General features: G+C 40.9%; 1 protein-coding gene across 1 annotated transcript; it reads left to right on the top strand.

The window, feature by feature from the left end:
* The first annotated feature begins 753 nt into the window (after positions 1 to 753).
* LOC134666747 (ubiquitin-protein ligase E3A) lies at positions 754 to 19,215 on the top strand. Its single transcript, XM_063524013.1, has 17 exons — positions 754 to 961; positions 1,206 to 1,416; positions 2,239 to 2,366; positions 3,421 to 3,551; positions 5,237 to 5,326; positions 5,533 to 5,622; positions 6,584 to 6,702; positions 7,125 to 7,341; positions 7,808 to 7,977; positions 8,921 to 9,086; positions 12,019 to 12,153; positions 13,096 to 13,298; positions 13,445 to 13,626; positions 15,596 to 15,764; positions 16,481 to 16,648; positions 17,297 to 17,452; positions 18,830 to 19,215. Exons 1-17 carry the CDS (start codon positions 927 to 929, stop codon positions 19,166 to 19,168), a joined length of 2,709 nt encoding a protein of 902 aa, XP_063380083.1. The 5' UTR covers positions 754 to 926; the 3' UTR covers positions 19,169 to 19,215.
* Positions 19,216 to 19,481: the final 266 nt, after the last annotated feature.

Raw genomic sequence — 19,481 nt, 5'->3', positions numbered from 1 at the left:
CAATGTTGCTGTATGCTGTGTTATTTTGTGTTTAATGTGGTACGAATAATTTCAAACTTCGTATCTCACAATAGATGTAGCTACAAATTTAAATGAAACGCAGTGATTATCTTGTGATTATTTTACTCGATTCGTATACGTTTCGTTATCTGTACTAGACACGTTTGAGGATATGATGATGATGGCACGAATAATTTCAAGTGAGTAATTCACGCAAATGAATGATGAAATGACGGGCGACAGAGAGGTGTGGAAGAGAAAGACATGCTGCGCCGACCCCAACCCCAAGTGAATGGGACAACGGTAAGGAATGATAGTACGAATTTTTTCAAACTTCGTATCTCACAACAATAGATGTCGCTAAAAATTAAAATGAAACGCAGTGATTATCTCATGATTACCTACTCGATTCGTATACATTGATATTATCTGTACTAGACACGTTTGAGGATAACAAATCAATGCTCATTAAGCGTTACATCGTGTTGTGTAGCGAAATAAAGCGTTTTTTATGGCTTGTGAAACGCTTACGTTCCATTATACACAGCAAGAGATAGAATAATTAGGTACTAATTTACAATTATCTTTGAATTTAGTATACTCAAAATTAATCTTTTACAGCAGTTTTTAATTTTTAAGATTTTTTTCTTAAAGCAAATGGCTGCTTCATATAAACTAGTGAAATTAAAATCAAATTCCGTGAATATCGTCCCACACTTGGAATGGAGCAGCATTCAGAATTGTTCAAAATGGTTGACAGAATGACAGATCGCAGAATAGAGTAGAACAAACTGGTGGGATTTTTTGTGTGGTTATTGTTTTTGTATAACAATATAAACGCAATAATTGTCGAATGTACCAGTCCATTTTATTGCATTTATGTGTGCCCAGTGAAATATATTTATCAACTGAAAGAATTAACTTCTATGAACTCAAAAAGCGAAACTGACGAAGCTTCAAGGTAAATATGTAATTCGCTGCTGCCTTGTGTTGAAGTTTGTGTACTAATTTATTTAGAAGTTTATTATAAGAAGATTTTTTTCCGTAAACGCGCATATATTTCTATTTATAAACAACTAGCATCATGCGCAGTTGAGACAAGGTTATGTTGAAGCATTACTTGCTATTTTCTTTTTGTTTTTGTTCTTAAATGCGTGTACTGGCCCGTGTGGTTGGTGTTATATCATATGATGTTTTTTTCTCAGGGGGAACGAAGCGTCATCGTCAAATAGTAACACAGCCCCAACCGAAAGTTGCTCTAATTCAGGTATATGTGCGGAGAAAAACTCAAACTGTGGTGAGGACATTATGAAGCGAGCTGCTGCGAAACAGTTGATCGAGAGATACTTCTACCAGTTGCTGGACGGCTGTGGGAACCCAAACTGTGACAATCAGTACTGTGCGTCAAGCGGAGAGGTAACTGTGTACAGCGACCTTTACAGGGTTTATTTATAGATGTTTATTTTTATTCCATAACAAAAGATTAGGATGAATCTGCAACTTTTGCTTAACAACCATGAAATGTTAAAAGTAAAATAAGATGTTAAATTATTGCTTCTTATAGTTTCTTGTCCTTTATTTAAGGCAATTTTTTGTAGTTTTTGTTTTTCAGCAGAAACAGAAAAAAATTGGTTGATACACATAGTTCCCTATTCTGTTCGATATAAGCAAGATTTTACTGTATGCACTACAAAATCTTTTAAGTTTCAAAAAGTATGGTGTTTTCTTACTTCAGAAAGTTGAAAAATTGTTATTTAAAATTGTTTGTTATGTTGAAAAATTACATATTGAAAAATTACATGTGTTTCATGACCCACTGAAAACCTTAGTACTGTTTGTTCAGAATAGACAGATAATTTTTTCATATTTTAATGGGGGTAATTTTTATTATTTTTTCATGCCCAGTCTACAAGTTTGTAATGCAACAATATTCAATAACTAGCATTTGACAGTCAATTAGCAACACCCTTAACTGGCCATTGGTAAACTTTATCTCGTTGCAGTAAGGTATGCAAAATGCTCAGTTAACAGTGTATACTATGGATGTAGAATTACCAATCGAATAGAATTGTTAAGAAAAGTAAAATTTTTTTTTTTTAATTATTGAATTAAAGAATAAATACTGAAGATGAGTTAAAAAAAAAACTGTGAGGCTTACAGTGGCTCAAGTAACACCATGTATATATTTTTTTCTACTCAGCTAGTTGTTTTATACTAAAAGCTGAAAATATTTGACAGGCCCGAAATCTGACACCAAATGAAGCTGCAGCGGAAGCCATCAAGCTGTTCTACAAGGAGGCGCGGCTATGTGACACCCTGCCCAACAAAGTGCCTCGCACTGAAACAAGCCCTTGCGACTCCACCAGGTAATACAAATATCCTTCAAGACGTATCCAGACTAGTCCATTTTTCGCCAATCTGATTAAATTGCCCAATCGAATCAGGACGTGCGGACGCAAACGTTAATCTGGCTCGCCGCATTCAACCGCCGATAATGACCGATATTACCGAAAATATGGGGTGCGGACGCAAGAATACCAATTTGTGATCCCAGTATTTTTGTTCTGGGGCATTTTTTTCAATTTAGAGGGCTCTTAATAACACCATAAATCTAAAATTGGAGATTGACGCCAATTTCATTTCATCCCGTCCGGATACCGCTTCATTTTACACCAAAATGAATCTTGAGCGTAAAATAAAATATGGTAGACAACGCAAGGGTGATTTATCTATGAAATATTGTCCATCGTTTCACAAAATACCTAATATGTCTGTCTATTTTATGCAATTATATATTTTTTAGTATCCAATAAAAGAATCTTCATGACTTACTATGACTAGGTTTTATTTTCTTTTACTGATCTGTGAATTCAACTCAAAAAATATTACCTTATTAGAACAATTTCTTTGAGCGCGGTCACATTAGCGATTTGCGCGCGAGTTGAAAACAAGGCGAGCGCGCAACGAGTTCGCTGCGTCATACTGGGATGGGAGCGAACTCGTTCCGTGCACGCGCCGAGATCGTTGCGCACTCGTGGCGAACTCGTTGGAAATAAAGGATAAAAGGAACCGTTTACCGGATAGTGTTGTGACTGCTCCTTCGGTCAATGTGTTTAAAAACAGATTGGACAAGTGGCTTTTAAACAATAAGTTAGACGGATGTTACTAGTGATGTGATATGACTTTACAAACTTTGAACTATATAGTACTGAACACTGTGTGACATAGGCTCATCAGCTAAATAGCTGCTCGCCTATAATTATATAATAATAATAATAAATTCGCGTATGTCTTTGTGCTCGTTTGATATAGGTATCTCGGCTATGGTCGATTAATACTTAGGGCATACTAAAAATTCGTCTCATATATCAGAATCCAGAAACTTTCAGTGTGGCCCACATATTCCTTAATTGTTTGTAGCCCATCATCAGCATGCACAGAGAAGGAGAAGCGGAGCCACGATGAGAAGTCGGAGCTGCCCAGCTCGAGCGCCGCGAGTTCCCGACAGGAAACTAGTCACAAACAGGACGAGTTCAAAACTAGTCACAGCAGTGAGTATTATTACAACTTATAAGATCAGTTGTGCAGTGAGTAGTGGACTCGGGTATGTCCTTAAACTACGTCCAGGACCCGGGTATGGCCTTAAACCACGTCCAAGACCACCGGTGGACGGGCAGCAGCGTCCCTCAAATTCGGTGTACTCAACTGCGATCGCCAACCCGCCTGCCAAGCGTGGTGATTATGGCATTCACCCCCCAAAAAAGGAGGAGGCCTATGTTCAGCAGTGGACGTCTTATGGCTGAGATGATGATGACAGTGAGTAGTGAGTACCACCAAATACTTTTCAATACTGTTGTAAACTAGTACAAAATTAGTCACAGCAATAACTAAATTGAAATTATTTTGTTCGAAACCGGTTACTGCTTAATTTGGCAGGCTAACTGTGTACTTTTCGACAAATTTAAAGCCCAATTTAACTTCACAAAATTGTTTGGCAAATTACTATTTTGCTACTTACAAAAGGGGTTAGTAATTAGATAATCACCAAAATTCTCATTAACCATTGATTAGATCTGGCCACTAATGTCTAATTTATATAATACATATTGAAAACCGCCGGAAGACCAGCGCTGACTTGAGGGTTAGCATTATGCTGAGGTGGGACCATTTCCTGGTAAACTATATATAAGTAGGTACTTTATATTTTAAATATACTTTTTTTGTAATACGTTTGTATGAAATGTAGTTTGACATGAATAAATGAAATTCTTATTCTAATTCTATTGTTAAAACCCATTAAATGTAATGATCTAATTAGATAATTACAAAATTCTTCATATTAAATAATGAGCTTAGTTACAATAATTACCTTACAATCCTTTATATCGAGTTCAAACAGTCAATCGTCAGAGTGATACCAGTGATCATGGGTAAAAGTGCGAAGTGGTTGATAGACATGCTGGATGAGCTGCTTCTGTCCTTGTCAGGTACATTCTTAAGGCCCAGTAGGTTCATGTTCTCTCTCTCTGAGCGTGAGTGAGATGGATGTGCGTGGTCAGGACCGCGGATATATATTTTTTTATACTCTATCTATAGCCATTTATTTCAGATCATTGGGTACAACAGTTATTAAAATTATATTATCGTGTTTTTAGGGTTCCGTACCCAAAGGGTAAAACGGGACCCTATTACTAAGACTTCGCTGTCCGTCCGTCCGTCCGTCCGTCTGTCACCAGGCTGTATCTCACGAACCGTGATAGCTAGACAGTTGAAATTTTCACAGATGATGTATTTCTGTTGCCGCTATAACAACAAATAGTAAAAACAAAATAAAATAAAGATTTAAGTGGGGCTCCCATACAACAAACGTGATTTTTGACCAAAGTTAAGCAACGTCGGGAGTGGTCAGTACTTGGATGGGTGACCGTTTTTGTTTTTGCTTTTTTTTTGTTTTTTTTTTGCATTATGATACGGAACCCTTCGTGCGCGAGTCCGACTCGCGCTTGCCCGGTTTTTTTTTTATAAACTACAAAATGTCCCGCAGTATGGTGTGCCTCTTGGCATAGGTCTCCTCCAACCTTCTCCACTGTACTCTGTCTTCTGCAACTCTGAAGCAGTAAGCTGGTTAAGCGGATTTCATCTACCCATCTTGTTTTTGGATGTCTTTGTTTTCTTTTTTATATTAATTTGTTGTAAGTTTTAACATGTTTTAAATTAACAACTGTTTTTTTTTTAGATGGTGCACCATTGACAGAGGAGCATATATACAAGCTGTGCGACGAGTGCTTGGAGACCAAAGCGCCTGAGCCTCTCATCAGGGCACTAGGTAATGTTACTGAATATAGACCCTATGTCCTTGCAGTAAGGTTTACAAACGGTCAGTCAATCAGCGCTGCGGCTTACCGTAGCATTACGCTGAGTGGGGGTATTTAACGTCTATGTGTCGATATTAGTAATTTAACTGGTTGGTTGACGTAAATAAATGTATTTTCTTTCTTTCTTTCTTTCAAATATATGTTTTATTTTTTGTAGGAGAAGCGTTCACGCAGCCGGCCATACTAGCCCGGTGTTTCCAGGGGAAGCCTCATGCCGACAGTAGTAATGGGGAAGGAAATAATAAAGGTAGGTGACTTACAGATGTAGTGAATAATTGTTTTCAATCGTATTCTCTCGGAAACCTTCGTATTTGGCATGCTACTTCAGACTACTTTAGTACTTTTTGCACTGAGACTGACTGATATAGCAAGACGCGTTGGTACGTTTCCGTGAAAATACGATGGAAAATAATTATGCACTATACCTGTAAGGTAAACGTACTGGTGCTCGACGCGGTCCCAGTACATGTCATCTCGAAACGTAAGTCATTGTAAATAGAGGTGACAGTAAGGTGTCATCTATTGGGCATTAGCATGTCGAGCACTAGTACGTTTACCTTACACAGATATATCGAAATACAGTTTTATACGACCTTATTAAGATTATTGTCCAATATTTGGGACATATTTATTATTATTTTTCTCAAAAATGGACGGCAAAGTCGACTTTGCCGTCTAAAAAATAGGTCGCGAAGCGCGTAGTTTATGGTCAGTCAAAAATTAAAAAGTTAAAAACATTGCAGTCTCGATTTTGGGACTGCAATGTTGCATACATATTCCATTATTTGTCGAGTTCCAAACTTTTTAAAAGTTGAAATGACCATACCAAATGAAGGCACAGGTCCATTAAACAGCCAAACAGATGATTAGTACCGCGACTATTTAGATGTCTCAAATAGGTTGGCGTATTTTTGGCAGAAAAATACACTTCTATTTTTTTATTAAAAAAAGTAAAAAGGCGGGAAGGGCTTTTTTTTTGTCAAAATATATATGTACGAACGTTGCTTTTGTAAAATACTTCTATGATATTTATATTTCTTGCACCATTTTTGAGAAAAGCACTATATATGACTCGGCTGGAAGGCTACTTGCTGGCTTCGGATTCAATAAACGGACTCCCAAGGTCGTCCGTTTAAAACGAATCCTCAGCCTGCAAGTAGCTACTTCCGAGCCTCGACAATAATGTACTATTAATTATTTGTCTCCAGGAAACAAAGAAACAAAAGCCATGTGCTCATCGAGTGACCCCGACAAAGACGTGGACAGCCTGGAGGGCCCCGGGCTCGACGTGGCGTCCTGCCGCCGCGCCTTCCAGTACCTAGCCAAAGTAAGTGGGCCCTTTTTAGGGTTCCGTACCTCAAAAGGAAAAACGGAACCCTTATACGACTTTTGCGTCTGTCTGTCCGTCTGTCGCAGCCTTTTTTCTCGGAAACTACTGGGCCAATTTAGTTGAAATTTGGTACTTATATGTAAATTAGTGGCCCAAAGATGGACATGTTTTTTTATAATTTTAAAATACATATGTTAGAAGTTATTTAAGAAAATAGACGAAAAATGTCAAAAAAATGCCCCCTAACGCGAATGCTAGCATTTCATCGCTTTGCAACAGGTAGCTACAAGTACATCCGTCTCACACCAATTTTGGTAGCTAGCTAATCGTTACAGACGCGTTTTGTTAGAGAGTGAATCTTTTGTACCTAGACTATTATTTATTCTGTGACTATACTGTCTGTCTTTTTCATGATACAGGTGCCATCAGAATACTACAGTTCAGCTCTAGTAACCGCCCTGACCACTCTCGCCGAGAACATGGAAATAGACTTGCGAATAACGAAGAAGATGAGCGAAGAAGACATCGTCAACTGCTTCGTTATTGCTTTTGAGGTGCCGGATCTTGGGTGCAGTGACTACCTGGAGATAGCGCTGCCCGCCTTGTGCCATGCGGCCAAACATCTGCCTGTCAAAAGTAAGTCAAAAACAATTAAAATAACTTCATTTAGGTATAGAAAATCAAACCAATAGGTCGGCAAACCGCGGCTCGCGAGCCGCATGCGGATCTTAAGAGGTAAAATTGCCTCTTGTTAAAAGTGAGATAAATTAAATAGGTCTCCAAAATCATATTTATACAACTACCAGGAAATAACTCGGCCTGTGTTGTATCATGCAGACAAATATCTGCCCGGCAAAAGTAAGCTTAAAAGAAACAAATATTTAAGTTCCCAGATTGTCTGAGTCAAATCGAGAAAAGTCTGCAGCGATTTTGATAGCCCACGCAGTGCAAGTGTCAATTTAAACTTCAAACTTCTATGAAATTATGACGTATAAATAACAGTTGCACTACGTGGCCTGTCGGAATCGCTGCAGACTTTTAATGGTGTACCTCTAGGTAGATTTTTGCGATTAGATTTTCTAATATCATGCATTTGTTACAGCACAAGCGAAACTGGCTCGGATGTGGGCGCAGCACTGCAAGGAGAGTCTCCGCCACATACTGGAGACTCTACAGCAACTGATCACGCTACGTATAATATCTACCAACTACACGAGGAACTTCCAGGTCCAGGACGATGAGAGCGTCACCATGGCCACGAAACTCATGAAGGTACCTTATTTCAATGGTGTAAAGTTCAAAATTGTTCTAGTATCACCTTACATGGCGACCGTGACAGCACTTCCTAGTAGGCAACATCATTACTTTATTATTTTCTTTATTTTGCGAGACTTCTACTATTCAACATGGATTGATGCACCGGTATCAATCTAAATTTTGCGAAAGTAAAAAGTACCCTATTACGACAGCGTAAGACTTAAATTTGTATACAGTAGCTCATCACTCTACGTATAATCTCCACCAACTACACGAGGAACTTCCAGGTCCAAGACGATGAGAGCGTCACCATGGCCACGAAACTCATGAAGGTACCTTATTTTAATGGCGTACATACATACATACATCACTGGCTCAGTGACCCAAAGAGGATCTTGGCCTCTGACACAAGAGAGCGCCATTCTGCCCTATTCTGCCCTATTTTGGCGTAAAGTTCAAAATTGTGCTAGTGTCACCTTACATGGCGACCGTGACAGCACTTCCTATTAAGCTACGTCATTACTATATTATCTCAATTAAATTGATATTTTGTGAGACACAACATTGTTTTGAACATGGATTGGTGCATAGGTATCTTCCAAAATTTTGCGAAAGTAAAAAGTACCCTATGACGACAGTGTAAGGTTTATATCGCCTCTACAATCTACACCAGAAGCTTACAAGTGCAGGACAATGAGAGCTTCACCATGGCCACGAAACTCTTGAAGGTACCTTATTTCAATGGCTCAAAGTTCAAAATTGTTTTAGTATCACCGTACATGGCGACCGTGACATCACTTCCTATTAGGCTACGTCATTACTCTATTAAATTAAATTCTTTTATCGAGACACTATTGAACATGAATTGATATCAACGAAAATTAGTGCGAAAGAAAAAAGGTACCCTATTACAACAGGGTAAGGTTTAAATCTGTATACCATATCGTTTTGTTTGCAGATAGTGTATTACGCGAACATGATCGGCGGTGTCATGGAGTCGAGCTCACTCCGCGAGGAACCCGTCTCTGTTCCTCAACAACTAGACCCACTAGGGGACGCCTTAGACCACCTCTACCCCCTCACGTCCATCAAGAGCAAAAACCACCAGCACACAGACCCACTAGGTAAGTGAGACAGACATATCGAGCCTCTCTGTCCCACTAGACCCTTTAAGAGACCCTTTAGATCACCTCTACCCCCTAAAGTCCATCAAGATCAAGAACCACCAGCATACAGACCCACTAGGTACGAGTATAGTGAGTGAGACAGGCATATAGAGCCTCTCTGTCCCACTAGACCCTTTAAGAGACCCTTTAGACCCTACTCCCTAACGTCTACCAAGAACAAGAACCACCTACACACAGACCCACTAGGTACGAGTATAGTGACTGAGACCTTAGAGAAATATAGTAAAAAGTTTTTGGCAAAAATTACATTTTTGGTACAAGCTTTTATCACTGACTGTACTTTTCTTTCCACAGGTAACTAATGCTCATCGAGACAATTCTAAAAACCCCAAACACAATTAGGTTTCGTTGTTTTATCACAGAGTTCCTATGGCCACCTCCGGTCTCCATCATCAGATCAGCTCGATGACACCATAATATTGCATTGTCACCCGACTTACGTATGTATGCAAAATTTCAGCTCAATCGGAAACCGGGAAGTGGATCAAATTTAACTTGCAAGATTTGATTACAGACAGACAGACAGACAACGGTCAGGTGAAACTAAATAAAAGCTTGTAAAATAGAGTGCTCACTCCATATATCAGTTTTGGTACCAAAACGACTATTATTTTCGCAGTCGACATCTAGCATCGAGTAACGGAATTATCAGTACCGCTACCTGATACTAGAATTCTCTAGTGTTGCGACTCACGGAAATTGTAATACTTAAACAACAATTTACAACTAATATTAAAAGCAGAAAGAGTTGAAATAGACCGGGAGACAGTGACACATTTTACTGGGTCATTTGTACCAGTATGGCGGTTCGTCAGTATGGCTGTAAGTCACACCGGAGAAGTATGGCATTACGCTACCGCCTACTTCTTTTTTTATGGACTATCGGAAAATACGAGGATTTTTGTGGAATAAATCGTTCGACACTCGTATTTTATTCGACACGTTCGACTAACGCCCACGCGATAAGGCCGCCGGTACCAGCGCTATGACCATCATTTTTAGGGTTCCGTAGCCAAATGGCAAAAAACGGAACCCTTATAGATTCGTCATGTCTGTCTGTCTGTCTGTCTGTCTGTCTGTCTGTCTGTCTGTCTGTCTGTCTGTCTGTCTGTCTGTCTGTCTGTCCGTCCGTATGTCACAGCCACTTTGTTCCGAAACTATAAGCACTATACTGTTGAAACTTGGTAAGTAGATGTATTCTGTGAACCGCATTAAGATTTTCATACAAAAATAGAAAAAAAACCATAAATTTTTAGGGTTCCCCATACATAGAACTGAAACTCAAAAAAATTTTTTTCATCAAACCCATACGTGTGGGGTATCTATGGATAGGTCTTCAAAAATGATATTGAGGTTTCTAATATCATTTTCTTCCAAACTGAATAGTTTGCGCGAGAGACACTTCCAAAGTGGTAAAATGTGTCCCCCCCCCCTGTAACTTCTAAAATAAGAGTATGATAAAACTAAAAAAAATATATGATGTACATTACCATACAAACTTCCACCGAAAATTGGTTTGAACAAGATTTGGTAAGTAGTTTTTTTTTAATACGTCATAAACCGTAAACCGCAATTTTATTATGTTACTTGCTGTTACGGAACCCTTCATGGGCGAGTCCGACTCGCACTTGGCCGCTTTTTCTTTCCTTCATTACGTACTTAGACCCCTGACGAACCGCCATACTGGTACAAATGACCCAGTAAAATGTGTCACTGTCTCCCGGTCTAAAAATAGAGTTCCGGTTAGTCCGGTTGTGATATTAGGTGAAAATTGTTGAGCATTAGACTTTTCGGTCATTCCAACATCAATTGTCAAGTTGGCTTTAAGATGACGTCTCATTGACCTTGACGCGAAACGTCAGATCCGTAAATCCCGGCCGAAACCCTCCTATAATTATACTTACAATAGTTCTGGTCAACTTTACTGCCCCACCTGCGATAGAGTTTTTTAGGGTTCCGTACCCAAAGGGTAAAACGGGACCCTATTACTAAGACTTCGCTGTCCGTCCGTCCGTCCGTCCGTCCGTCCGTCCGTCTGTCACCAGGCTGTATCTCACGAACCGTGATAGCTAGACAGTTGAAATTTTCACAGATGATGCATTTCTGTTGCCGCTATAACAACAAATACTAAAAAAAGAATAAAATAAAGATTTAAATGGGGCTCCCATACAACAAACGTGATTTTTGACCAAAGTTAAGCAACGTCGGGAGGGGTCAGTACTTGGATGGGTGACCGTTTTTTTTTGCTTTATGGTACGGAACCCTTCGTGCGCGAGTCAGACTCGCACTTGTTAAGAGTAAGTTCGGCTTTGCCAGCCATATCAGAGCTCACGCTCGTAATTAGCCAGGGTCGCCGTTGCCAATATAAAGTATCCGCGTAAGTCCCCGCGTACTTGTACAGTCAGCAGCAGAAGTTACTAAGCGGGTCAGGTGTTCAAAATGATCTTGACGCGACTTTATAGTTAAGAGAATAAGAGCGTGTCAAGGTAATTTTGAACACCACACCCGCTTAGCAACTTCTGCTGCTGCTGTAGTTACAAGTACAAATTAAATTCGAGTTTTGAACTCTTAGGCCCACTTGCTCCATTCTGCTAACCCGAGGTTAACAGGTTACGCCTGGAGTTACCATGGTTACCAGTACAATTTGACACTAAGTTAACGGTTTAACCACTTAACCCCGGGTTATTGGGATGGTGCAAGTGGGCCTTACAGAAATAAAAGAAAGTTCTAAATTCACAAGCGCAAAAATTTACTTGGGTCTTACAAGGGTATAGAAGATTTTTTGACGATTTACATTTATCCTAGATAAAGCACAATTTAAGTTTAAGAAACCATTTCTTCATATATCCATTATTTTTTCTGGTTCCAGGAATTGAATTAGGTGTATATGTACTAGACGCTAGGAAGCCCTACCTGCCATTCGAGGAGTTCTACAACGAGCCCCTCAGTGATACTATAGAAATGGATAAGGACTACGCTAATTATAGGACAGAAATTAGTAATGGTGAGTTCAATTAATAAAGTGTGAGTCAGCTCCGATACACCTCGGTCAATGGCGAAATGTATGAAACAAACGCGTTCCTACGCACACAGTCTAAGCGTGTAGGTGAACGTGTACCATGTTTGTGTGAGTGCGATAACGATAAGACATGCTAGGGTTGTCGCCATTTTGTTGTCAAGGTCGATGACCTCAATGAGAGCGGGTGGGCGGCACTTTCAACGGGAGGCAGGGAGCGGCCATACTGCACACTAGTACTCTTTATTATACTGTGGCTCCGACGTACGACTAGAGTTTAATCTTTCAAACGGTTATAGGGACCGTGCGCGTTGGAGGGTCTGCCATCTTTTGGCCTGAATCGGAAACATATGTGTACATGTACATTGCCGGTTAGTGCTACCATCTACCGTTCTCGTCGGTACGTTTCCTTGTGCATAGTAGGTTCTGCCATCTTGTGGGCTATATCGGAAGCATAAGCGACACATTTACGCCTCGCGCCAAAAATCTGATGGCTCCTATGTTGCCCCTATAGTTTATGCACGGGGTCTAAAAAATATGTACAAAATAAAATTTATGATGATAACTACGTAAAATTTACAGTTGACATTGAATTAATAAAGTGTTTCTATACAGCCGTTGCAGGGGATGCGCAAGATAAGTTGCGGGTTAAGGTTCTTGGCCTATGCAATAAAACCGGCCAAGTGCGAGTCGGATTTGCGCACGAAGGGTTCCGTATCATTATACAAAAAACGGAAAAAAAATACGTTTTTTGTATGGGAGCCCCACTTCATATATAATATTCATTTTATTCTGTTTTTAGTATTTGTTGTTATAGCGGCAACAAAAATATATCATCTATGAAAATTTCAACTGCCTAGCTAAGCTACCCGTCTTTACCCGTTTTTACCCTTGGATACGGAACCCTAAAATGTTTTCTCTACGTTCCAGGTAAAAAATTCGCCTTCCTAAAATACCCGTTCATCCTGACGGCCGCGACCAAGTCCCTCGGGCTGTACTACGAGAACCGGATCCGGATGTACTCGGAGCGGCGCGTGTCGCTCCTGCACGCTGTAGTAGGCGCGGCGCCGCCCATGCCGTACCTCAGGCTCAAAGTGCGCAGGACGCACATCATAGATGACGCGTTGGTTGAGGTTAGTATAAATACCCGTTCATCCTGACGGCCGCGACCAAGTCCCTAGGGCTGTACTTGTGTCTTTATACTGAATTGTCTTGGCTTTTACCAAAAATAATTGTTTTGCCAAAAACTTAATTAATAACATAATTGTTTGTGTTTCAGTTGGAAATGGTGGCGATGGAGCGAGTCCTGGACTTCAAGAAGCAACTAGTTGTGGAGTTCGAGGGCGAACAGGGCCTGGACGAGGGCGGCGTCAGCAAAGAATTCTTCCAACTCATCGTCGAGGAGATCTTCAACCCCGACTATGGAATGTTCACGCAACAGCGAGACAACGGGACAGTGTGGTAAGAACCTAATTACCAGTAGGCCATCATTCGATCCTGAGCAGCTGAAAGACGTCAGCAAAGAATTCTTCCAGCTCATCGTCGAGGAGATCTTCAACCCCGACTATGGAATGTTCACGCAACAGCGGGACAATGGAACTGTGTGGTAAGACCTCAATCACCAGTAGGCTATGATTAGACCCTGAGCAGCTGAAAGGCGTCAGCAAAGAGTTCCTCCAGCTCATTGTTGAAGAGATCTTCAACCCGGGCTTTGGAATTGTTCAGTGCACATGCACCGAACACGTGACATGCGCCCGCGACCCAGTTTAGTTTGGCGATGCGGCCGGCTGCACAAATCAGTGTACATTTCGGAGTCTTAACGACCGGGTGCATTCAAAACAAATAACTATTTTAGTAACATTTATTTAACATTAACATTAACATTTTAGAGTTAACTTATGTAACATTGTAGATCAATAAACATTTTTACTGAGACTCTCCGGACTTTCAACAACCACCGCAAGCTACCATCCTCTACAGGAATGTTCACGCAACAACGGGACAACAGGACAGTGTGGTAAGGCTACTTAATTAATAATGCCGCCAATTCATGGTCTTCAGCAGATTCCAATTAACCAGCAACGCAGCAACCGGGTCTTGCCACCTTTTCGGAATCGGGGAATACAGTTACAAAAAAAAAATACTAGAGACCCGTACAGATGTAGTGCAAAATTATTTTCAATCGTATTTTCACGGGAACGTAGGAACGTGTCTTGCTATTTCAGTCAGTCTCGGTACAAAAAGTACTGAGGTTGACTGAAGTTTAGTGTCCGACCGAAACATGTTTTTTTGCCGAAACCGAAACCGAAACCGAATGTTCGGCTTTGGCTCTAGTTTCGGCCGAAACCGAAACCGAAACCGAAACTTTTGTAGACTTGTTAAAATCGTTGAAAAAATGTCATAAAACCTCTTTTATACACATATTATGGGGCTGTCAACACCCAATATCCTTGAAATTGATGTTACTTAAGCAGTTTTTTAAGAAAATTACTAGAGTTAGACCAAGATAATTCTGCAACGATTTTGATAACACACGCAGTGCAAGTGTTATTCTAAACGTCAAAACTTCTATGAAATTATGACGTATAAATCACATTTGCACTAGTTGCACTGCGTATGCTATCAAAATCATTGCAGAATTTTCTTGGTCTAACTCTATTCATTCACCAGTCAAGTTAACATGTAGATACAGGGTCATCCAAAAAACCAACCAAAAACGCGAACGCGAAAGTTTTTGTTGACAATATCGCAAGGCCGGGTACCAATCTTCACCTGGGCCTAAAAGTCCGAAGTGCCCCAGTGAGGCAAACTTTCATGTGAAGTCAAAGCCGTGCTTCAGGCTTCAGGATAAGTAGTTGAGCACAGACTCCAACCAATGTCCATTGTATTAAAAAGCGAGACCGCAGGCCGAGCACGGCGCAGCGAGGCCAAAGGCTAAGCTGAAGTAGAGGACATGTGGAATTAACACAAACCAATAGTAAATTGAGATAAAATCACTCATTCGTTCCGAAACAATTAGACAGTGTGCGCGTTATAGTTATTGACAGCCTCTTAAGACTGCGTCGACCGTCCAGTGGCGCCCTCATGAGTGGAATTGTGTTTTATAATAAACCAATTAATTTCTGTACCTAGACATGAATCAGTATAATATGTAGGTATTAATATTGTTGTCCTACTTATTTTTTTCGTAAGTTTCGGCCCGGCCGAAAGGTTCGGCCGTTTTTTGGCCGAAACCGAAACTACAGCCGAAACATGATTTTTTGGCCGAAACTGGCCGAAACCGAAACCGAAACCGAACCTTCGGTCGGACACTACTGAAGTTGCATGACAAATACGAACGTTATTCACTACACCTGTACCGTACTTTATTTTAGAATTTTTCTGAAATAATATTTAATTCCCTTATGATTTTTTATTATCATGGTTACAGGTTCAACCCGCTATCCTTCGAGACGGAAGCCCAGTTCACCCTGATCGGTATCGTGCTGGGTCTAGCCATATACAACAATGTGATACTACCGGTCAACTTCCCCATGGTCGTCTACCGAAAACTGATGGGCAAGAAAGGGTCATTTGAAGATCTGGCTGACTGGAATCCTGTAAGCATTTATTTTTTTCAGGGTTCCGTACCTCAAAAGGAAAAGATGGAACCCTTACTTTCACTTTGTTGTCCGTCCGTCTATCTCTGTCGAGACAGTTTATCTCGGGAACGCGTGGAGGTATCGAATTAAAATTTAAACCATATATTCAGGTCTACGGTCTCTTGAAGCTTAAAAAACGAAGTTAACTATAAAATAAAACTAAATTAAAATTAAAACTAACATATATCTAGAAAATGTGGCTCCTTTGGCATGTTGCAGAGGATGCTGGCAGCATTTCCCCGCTGTATTGCGGTGCGAGAAAGTTGCCAGCTCTTCGGTGAATTTGCTTAATGGTGTAGCCCATCAGCTGGTCTGTAAGCCCTTTAAATCTTGCCTTTGGTTTTAAGGACACCCGATATAGATTTATAGATATACCTACTACGTAGGGATAAAATTGACTTAGGTTCCGGAATGTAAGTAATTAAAGTTAAATAAGAAGGGCATAATTCTTAAAGGGCTGGCCACTATTTCACCCAGCATATTAGTATCGCCATACAGCGGAGAAATACGGCCAGCCTTCTGGACACCTTGCCCGTTGACGGCGATCTGGGCCAAATTTTTCATCCGTAGATTTTTAAGCTTTATTATGTTTGTTTATTTCTTCCTTTATTTTTATCAATAAAATATATATTTAAAATTATAAAAAATAAGTTAAGTTAATCATTTTGTTTTAGATATTATACTCCGGCCTAAAAGACATGCTGGAATACAACGACGACGACCTAGAAGAAGTGTACTACCAGACGTTCAGGATATGCCACCGGGACGTGTTCGGCAACGTCATCTTCCACGATCTCAAAGAAGACGCTGACAACATCTTCGTTACGCAGGGGAACAAAAAGGTACGAGCGTTTTATAATTATATTGACCATTTGTGGGCCTTATCTCGATGCATATTCACAGCAACAGGGGGATGGTCATGCAAAGTGTGACAGGACGTATTAACGACCTATCTTTGGCACTTGTCCCACCGCCGACGATGAGCGATAAGCGAGTAGAACGATAAACTAGAAACGAGTGGGCGAGCGGCGAGAAGCGAGTGTTAGCTCCAATAGTTTTGTCGCTCGGCAATAGGCGAGTGTTCGAGTGCGACGGGCTATTACTCGCGTCACTCGCTCGGGCGGTGCAGCGTAGCCGAACACGCAGACGTCGCAGACTTGTTCAAACTACGAAGCGAGCATCGCCGAGCGAGTACCGCTGAGCTAGTTTTATCTTATCGCGGCGACAAACTAGTAGAGCGAGTGTTCTCGCCGGCAGTGTGAACAGCCAGCGATGAACTATTAATATATGTGTCTCTTTTACTAACACAGGATTCTAATCTTTTGTTCGTTTCTTGGGCGAGAAAATCGCCGATAGTTAATCGCTTACTCGCTCTTCGTGGGACAAGTGCCAAAAAGACAGCGGGAGAGGGGTGTGGTTTAAAAAATCGCAATTTTGTGTGGTGTATTTAATGGATGACCCTTTAGTTATCTTTTTTTAATAAATTTCAGGAATTCGTAGATCTGTACGCGGACTATTTGCTGAACAAGTCCGTGGAGAGTCAGTTCAAGGCGTTCCGGCGCGGGTTCGTGATGGTGACGGACGAGAGCCCGCTGGCCGCGCTGTTCCGCCCCGAGGAGGTGGAGACCCTGGTCTGCGGGAGCAAGGTGAATAAAATGTTTACCCTAAATACATCTTGTATTATACAGGATGTTTGGTACATCGTTTTCTAAATTAAAACGGCAGATAGGTTGAGTCATTTGCTATCTTCTCAGGCCTAGAAATTTTTAATTTGGTGCAAAAAAAAAATTTCACTTCTATGACAGTTTTTCGGAAATTTCAAATTTTCACTTGCGTAGTAGTAAAAAAAACCATGGCCAATTTTGTTTTTCTAGGCATGAGAAGATAGAAAATGACTCAAATTATCTGCCGTCTTAATTTGGCAAACGATGTACCAAACACCCTGTATAGGACGTATTTTTATAATGGGGTACTGAGGGCAGATAACTGTTCTCGTGCTGATACGCCAAAATCGTCTAAGAAGACCTTGGTTAAATTTATAATTGTCGATAATTGGATATTATAGGTTATTGAAAAATGTAGTCATGGTTAAAACGTAAGTTTTGACAGAATACCGTTTTAGGCCAATCGATTCCATTTCTTCAAAGGTTTCTTAGAGACCGACCTAGGTTAGCATACTAAGATAAAGAAAGCCGCAAATGAAAGATTTTTTTTATAACTGACCCTTTCTCAAGCTGCGCCAATCTACAAGGTTTTCCCAATAAATCCAAATAACTAATATATTCCAATTCCAGTTTTGATGATTTATTTCAAGACAAGTCACTACTTCCGAAAGTGCAATCTAATTTGAACCTTTAAGGTCTCTGCCCACTACACCGTATCATACCATGACCGTGCTATGAACGTGTCAGGCAAAAAAATATTCTTTGTATGAAAAAGTATGAGACTATGCCCACTAGCCCGTTCCGTCACCGACCATACCCGTCGCGTGCCATGCACGGACCGGCAAAAATAGTCGGCGAGGATATTTTGCCGGTTCCGAAACGCTCCGTGCATGGCACGCAACGTTGCCAGAACGGTGCGTGCAGGCGGCGAAACGGTGCGCATACGGGTTTTAACCGCGTATGGTGGCCGTTCTAAGCCCGTTATAAACGCGTTGCTATATTTCTTGCTCGCTCTTACCAGTCTGATAACTATTCTCTGGCTCTTTCTGACGAGTATTGCTCTCGCGAATAAAACGCGGGTACTAAGGGGATGAAACGCGGATGCTACGGGGATGATGCGCGGTTACTACGGGCACTAAACCCGTTATGTACAATGTGGACACGGTGTAGTGGGCATAGTAGGCCGTATCGCGTTACATTCCGTGCCTGATACGTTCATAGCACGGTCATGGTATGATACGGTGTAATGGGCAGAGACCTTAAATTGGAATGCTAAAGTTGAAATTCTATTGGCGGATATGTGGTCGATAAATCGTATTATGACTTACACTGTATTTTATAAACAAACCCTTTTTCCAGAACTTCGATTTCAACGAGCTAGAAAAGTCAACAGAATACGATGCTGGCTACACATCCGAGTCCCAAACCATCAAAGACTTCTGGAGCATAGTGCACAGCCTCTCTCTAGACGACAAGAGAAAGCTCCTACAGTTCACGACCGGCTCGGACCGGGTGCCGGTCGGCGGCCTAAGCCACCTCAAGCTGGTTATAGCCAGGAACGGCCCCGATTGCGACCGCCTCCCCACCGCTCATACCTGCTTCAACGTGCTGCTTCTACCAGAGTATGAGAGTAGAGAGAAGCTGGAAGACAGACTCATGAAGGCCATCAGCTATTCGAAAGGATTCGGGATGCTCTAGTGTATTATAATGCGTCTTTATATTGATTAAAGTTTGTTTTATTTATATATGTCGCTTTTTATTTGCATAGTGCTCGATATGTAAGGGGCTATTCATAAATTACGACATTTCAAAATTGGGGGAGGGGGGTCTGGACATCGGATGATGGTAGCATGACGTAGGAAACGGGGTCATTCGAAGCATGATTTTTGAATGAAGGGGGAAAAAATATCAAAAATAGATGACGTAATTTATGAACAGCCCCTAAGTAGTGTAACACTTTAAACTCTTGTGTTCTGTACACATTTAATTACACAAACGGGTCTACCGCGAT

The sequence above is a fragment of the Cydia fagiglandana genome, chromosome 8 (assembly GCF_963556715.1).
Source record: "Cydia fagiglandana chromosome 8, ilCydFagi1.1, whole genome shotgun sequence".
Lineage (NCBI taxonomy): Eukaryota > Metazoa > Arthropoda > Insecta > Lepidoptera > Tortricidae > Cydia > Cydia fagiglandana.
This window is presented reverse-complemented; position numbering and strand designations above follow the sequence as displayed.

Coding starts and splice junctions, on each gene's coding strand:
- LOC134666747 (XM_063524013.1), top strand. CDS start 927: ATGAACTCAAAAAGCGAAACTGACGAAGCTTCAAG. Junction 9,087..12,018: donor CCAGCACACAGACCCACTAG/GTAAGTGAGACA, acceptor TTCTGGTTCCAG/GAATTGAATTAGGTGTATAT. Junction 12,154..13,095: donor TAGGACAGAAATTAGTAATG/GTGAGTTCAATT, acceptor TCTACGTTCCAG/GTAAAAAATTCGCCTTCCTA.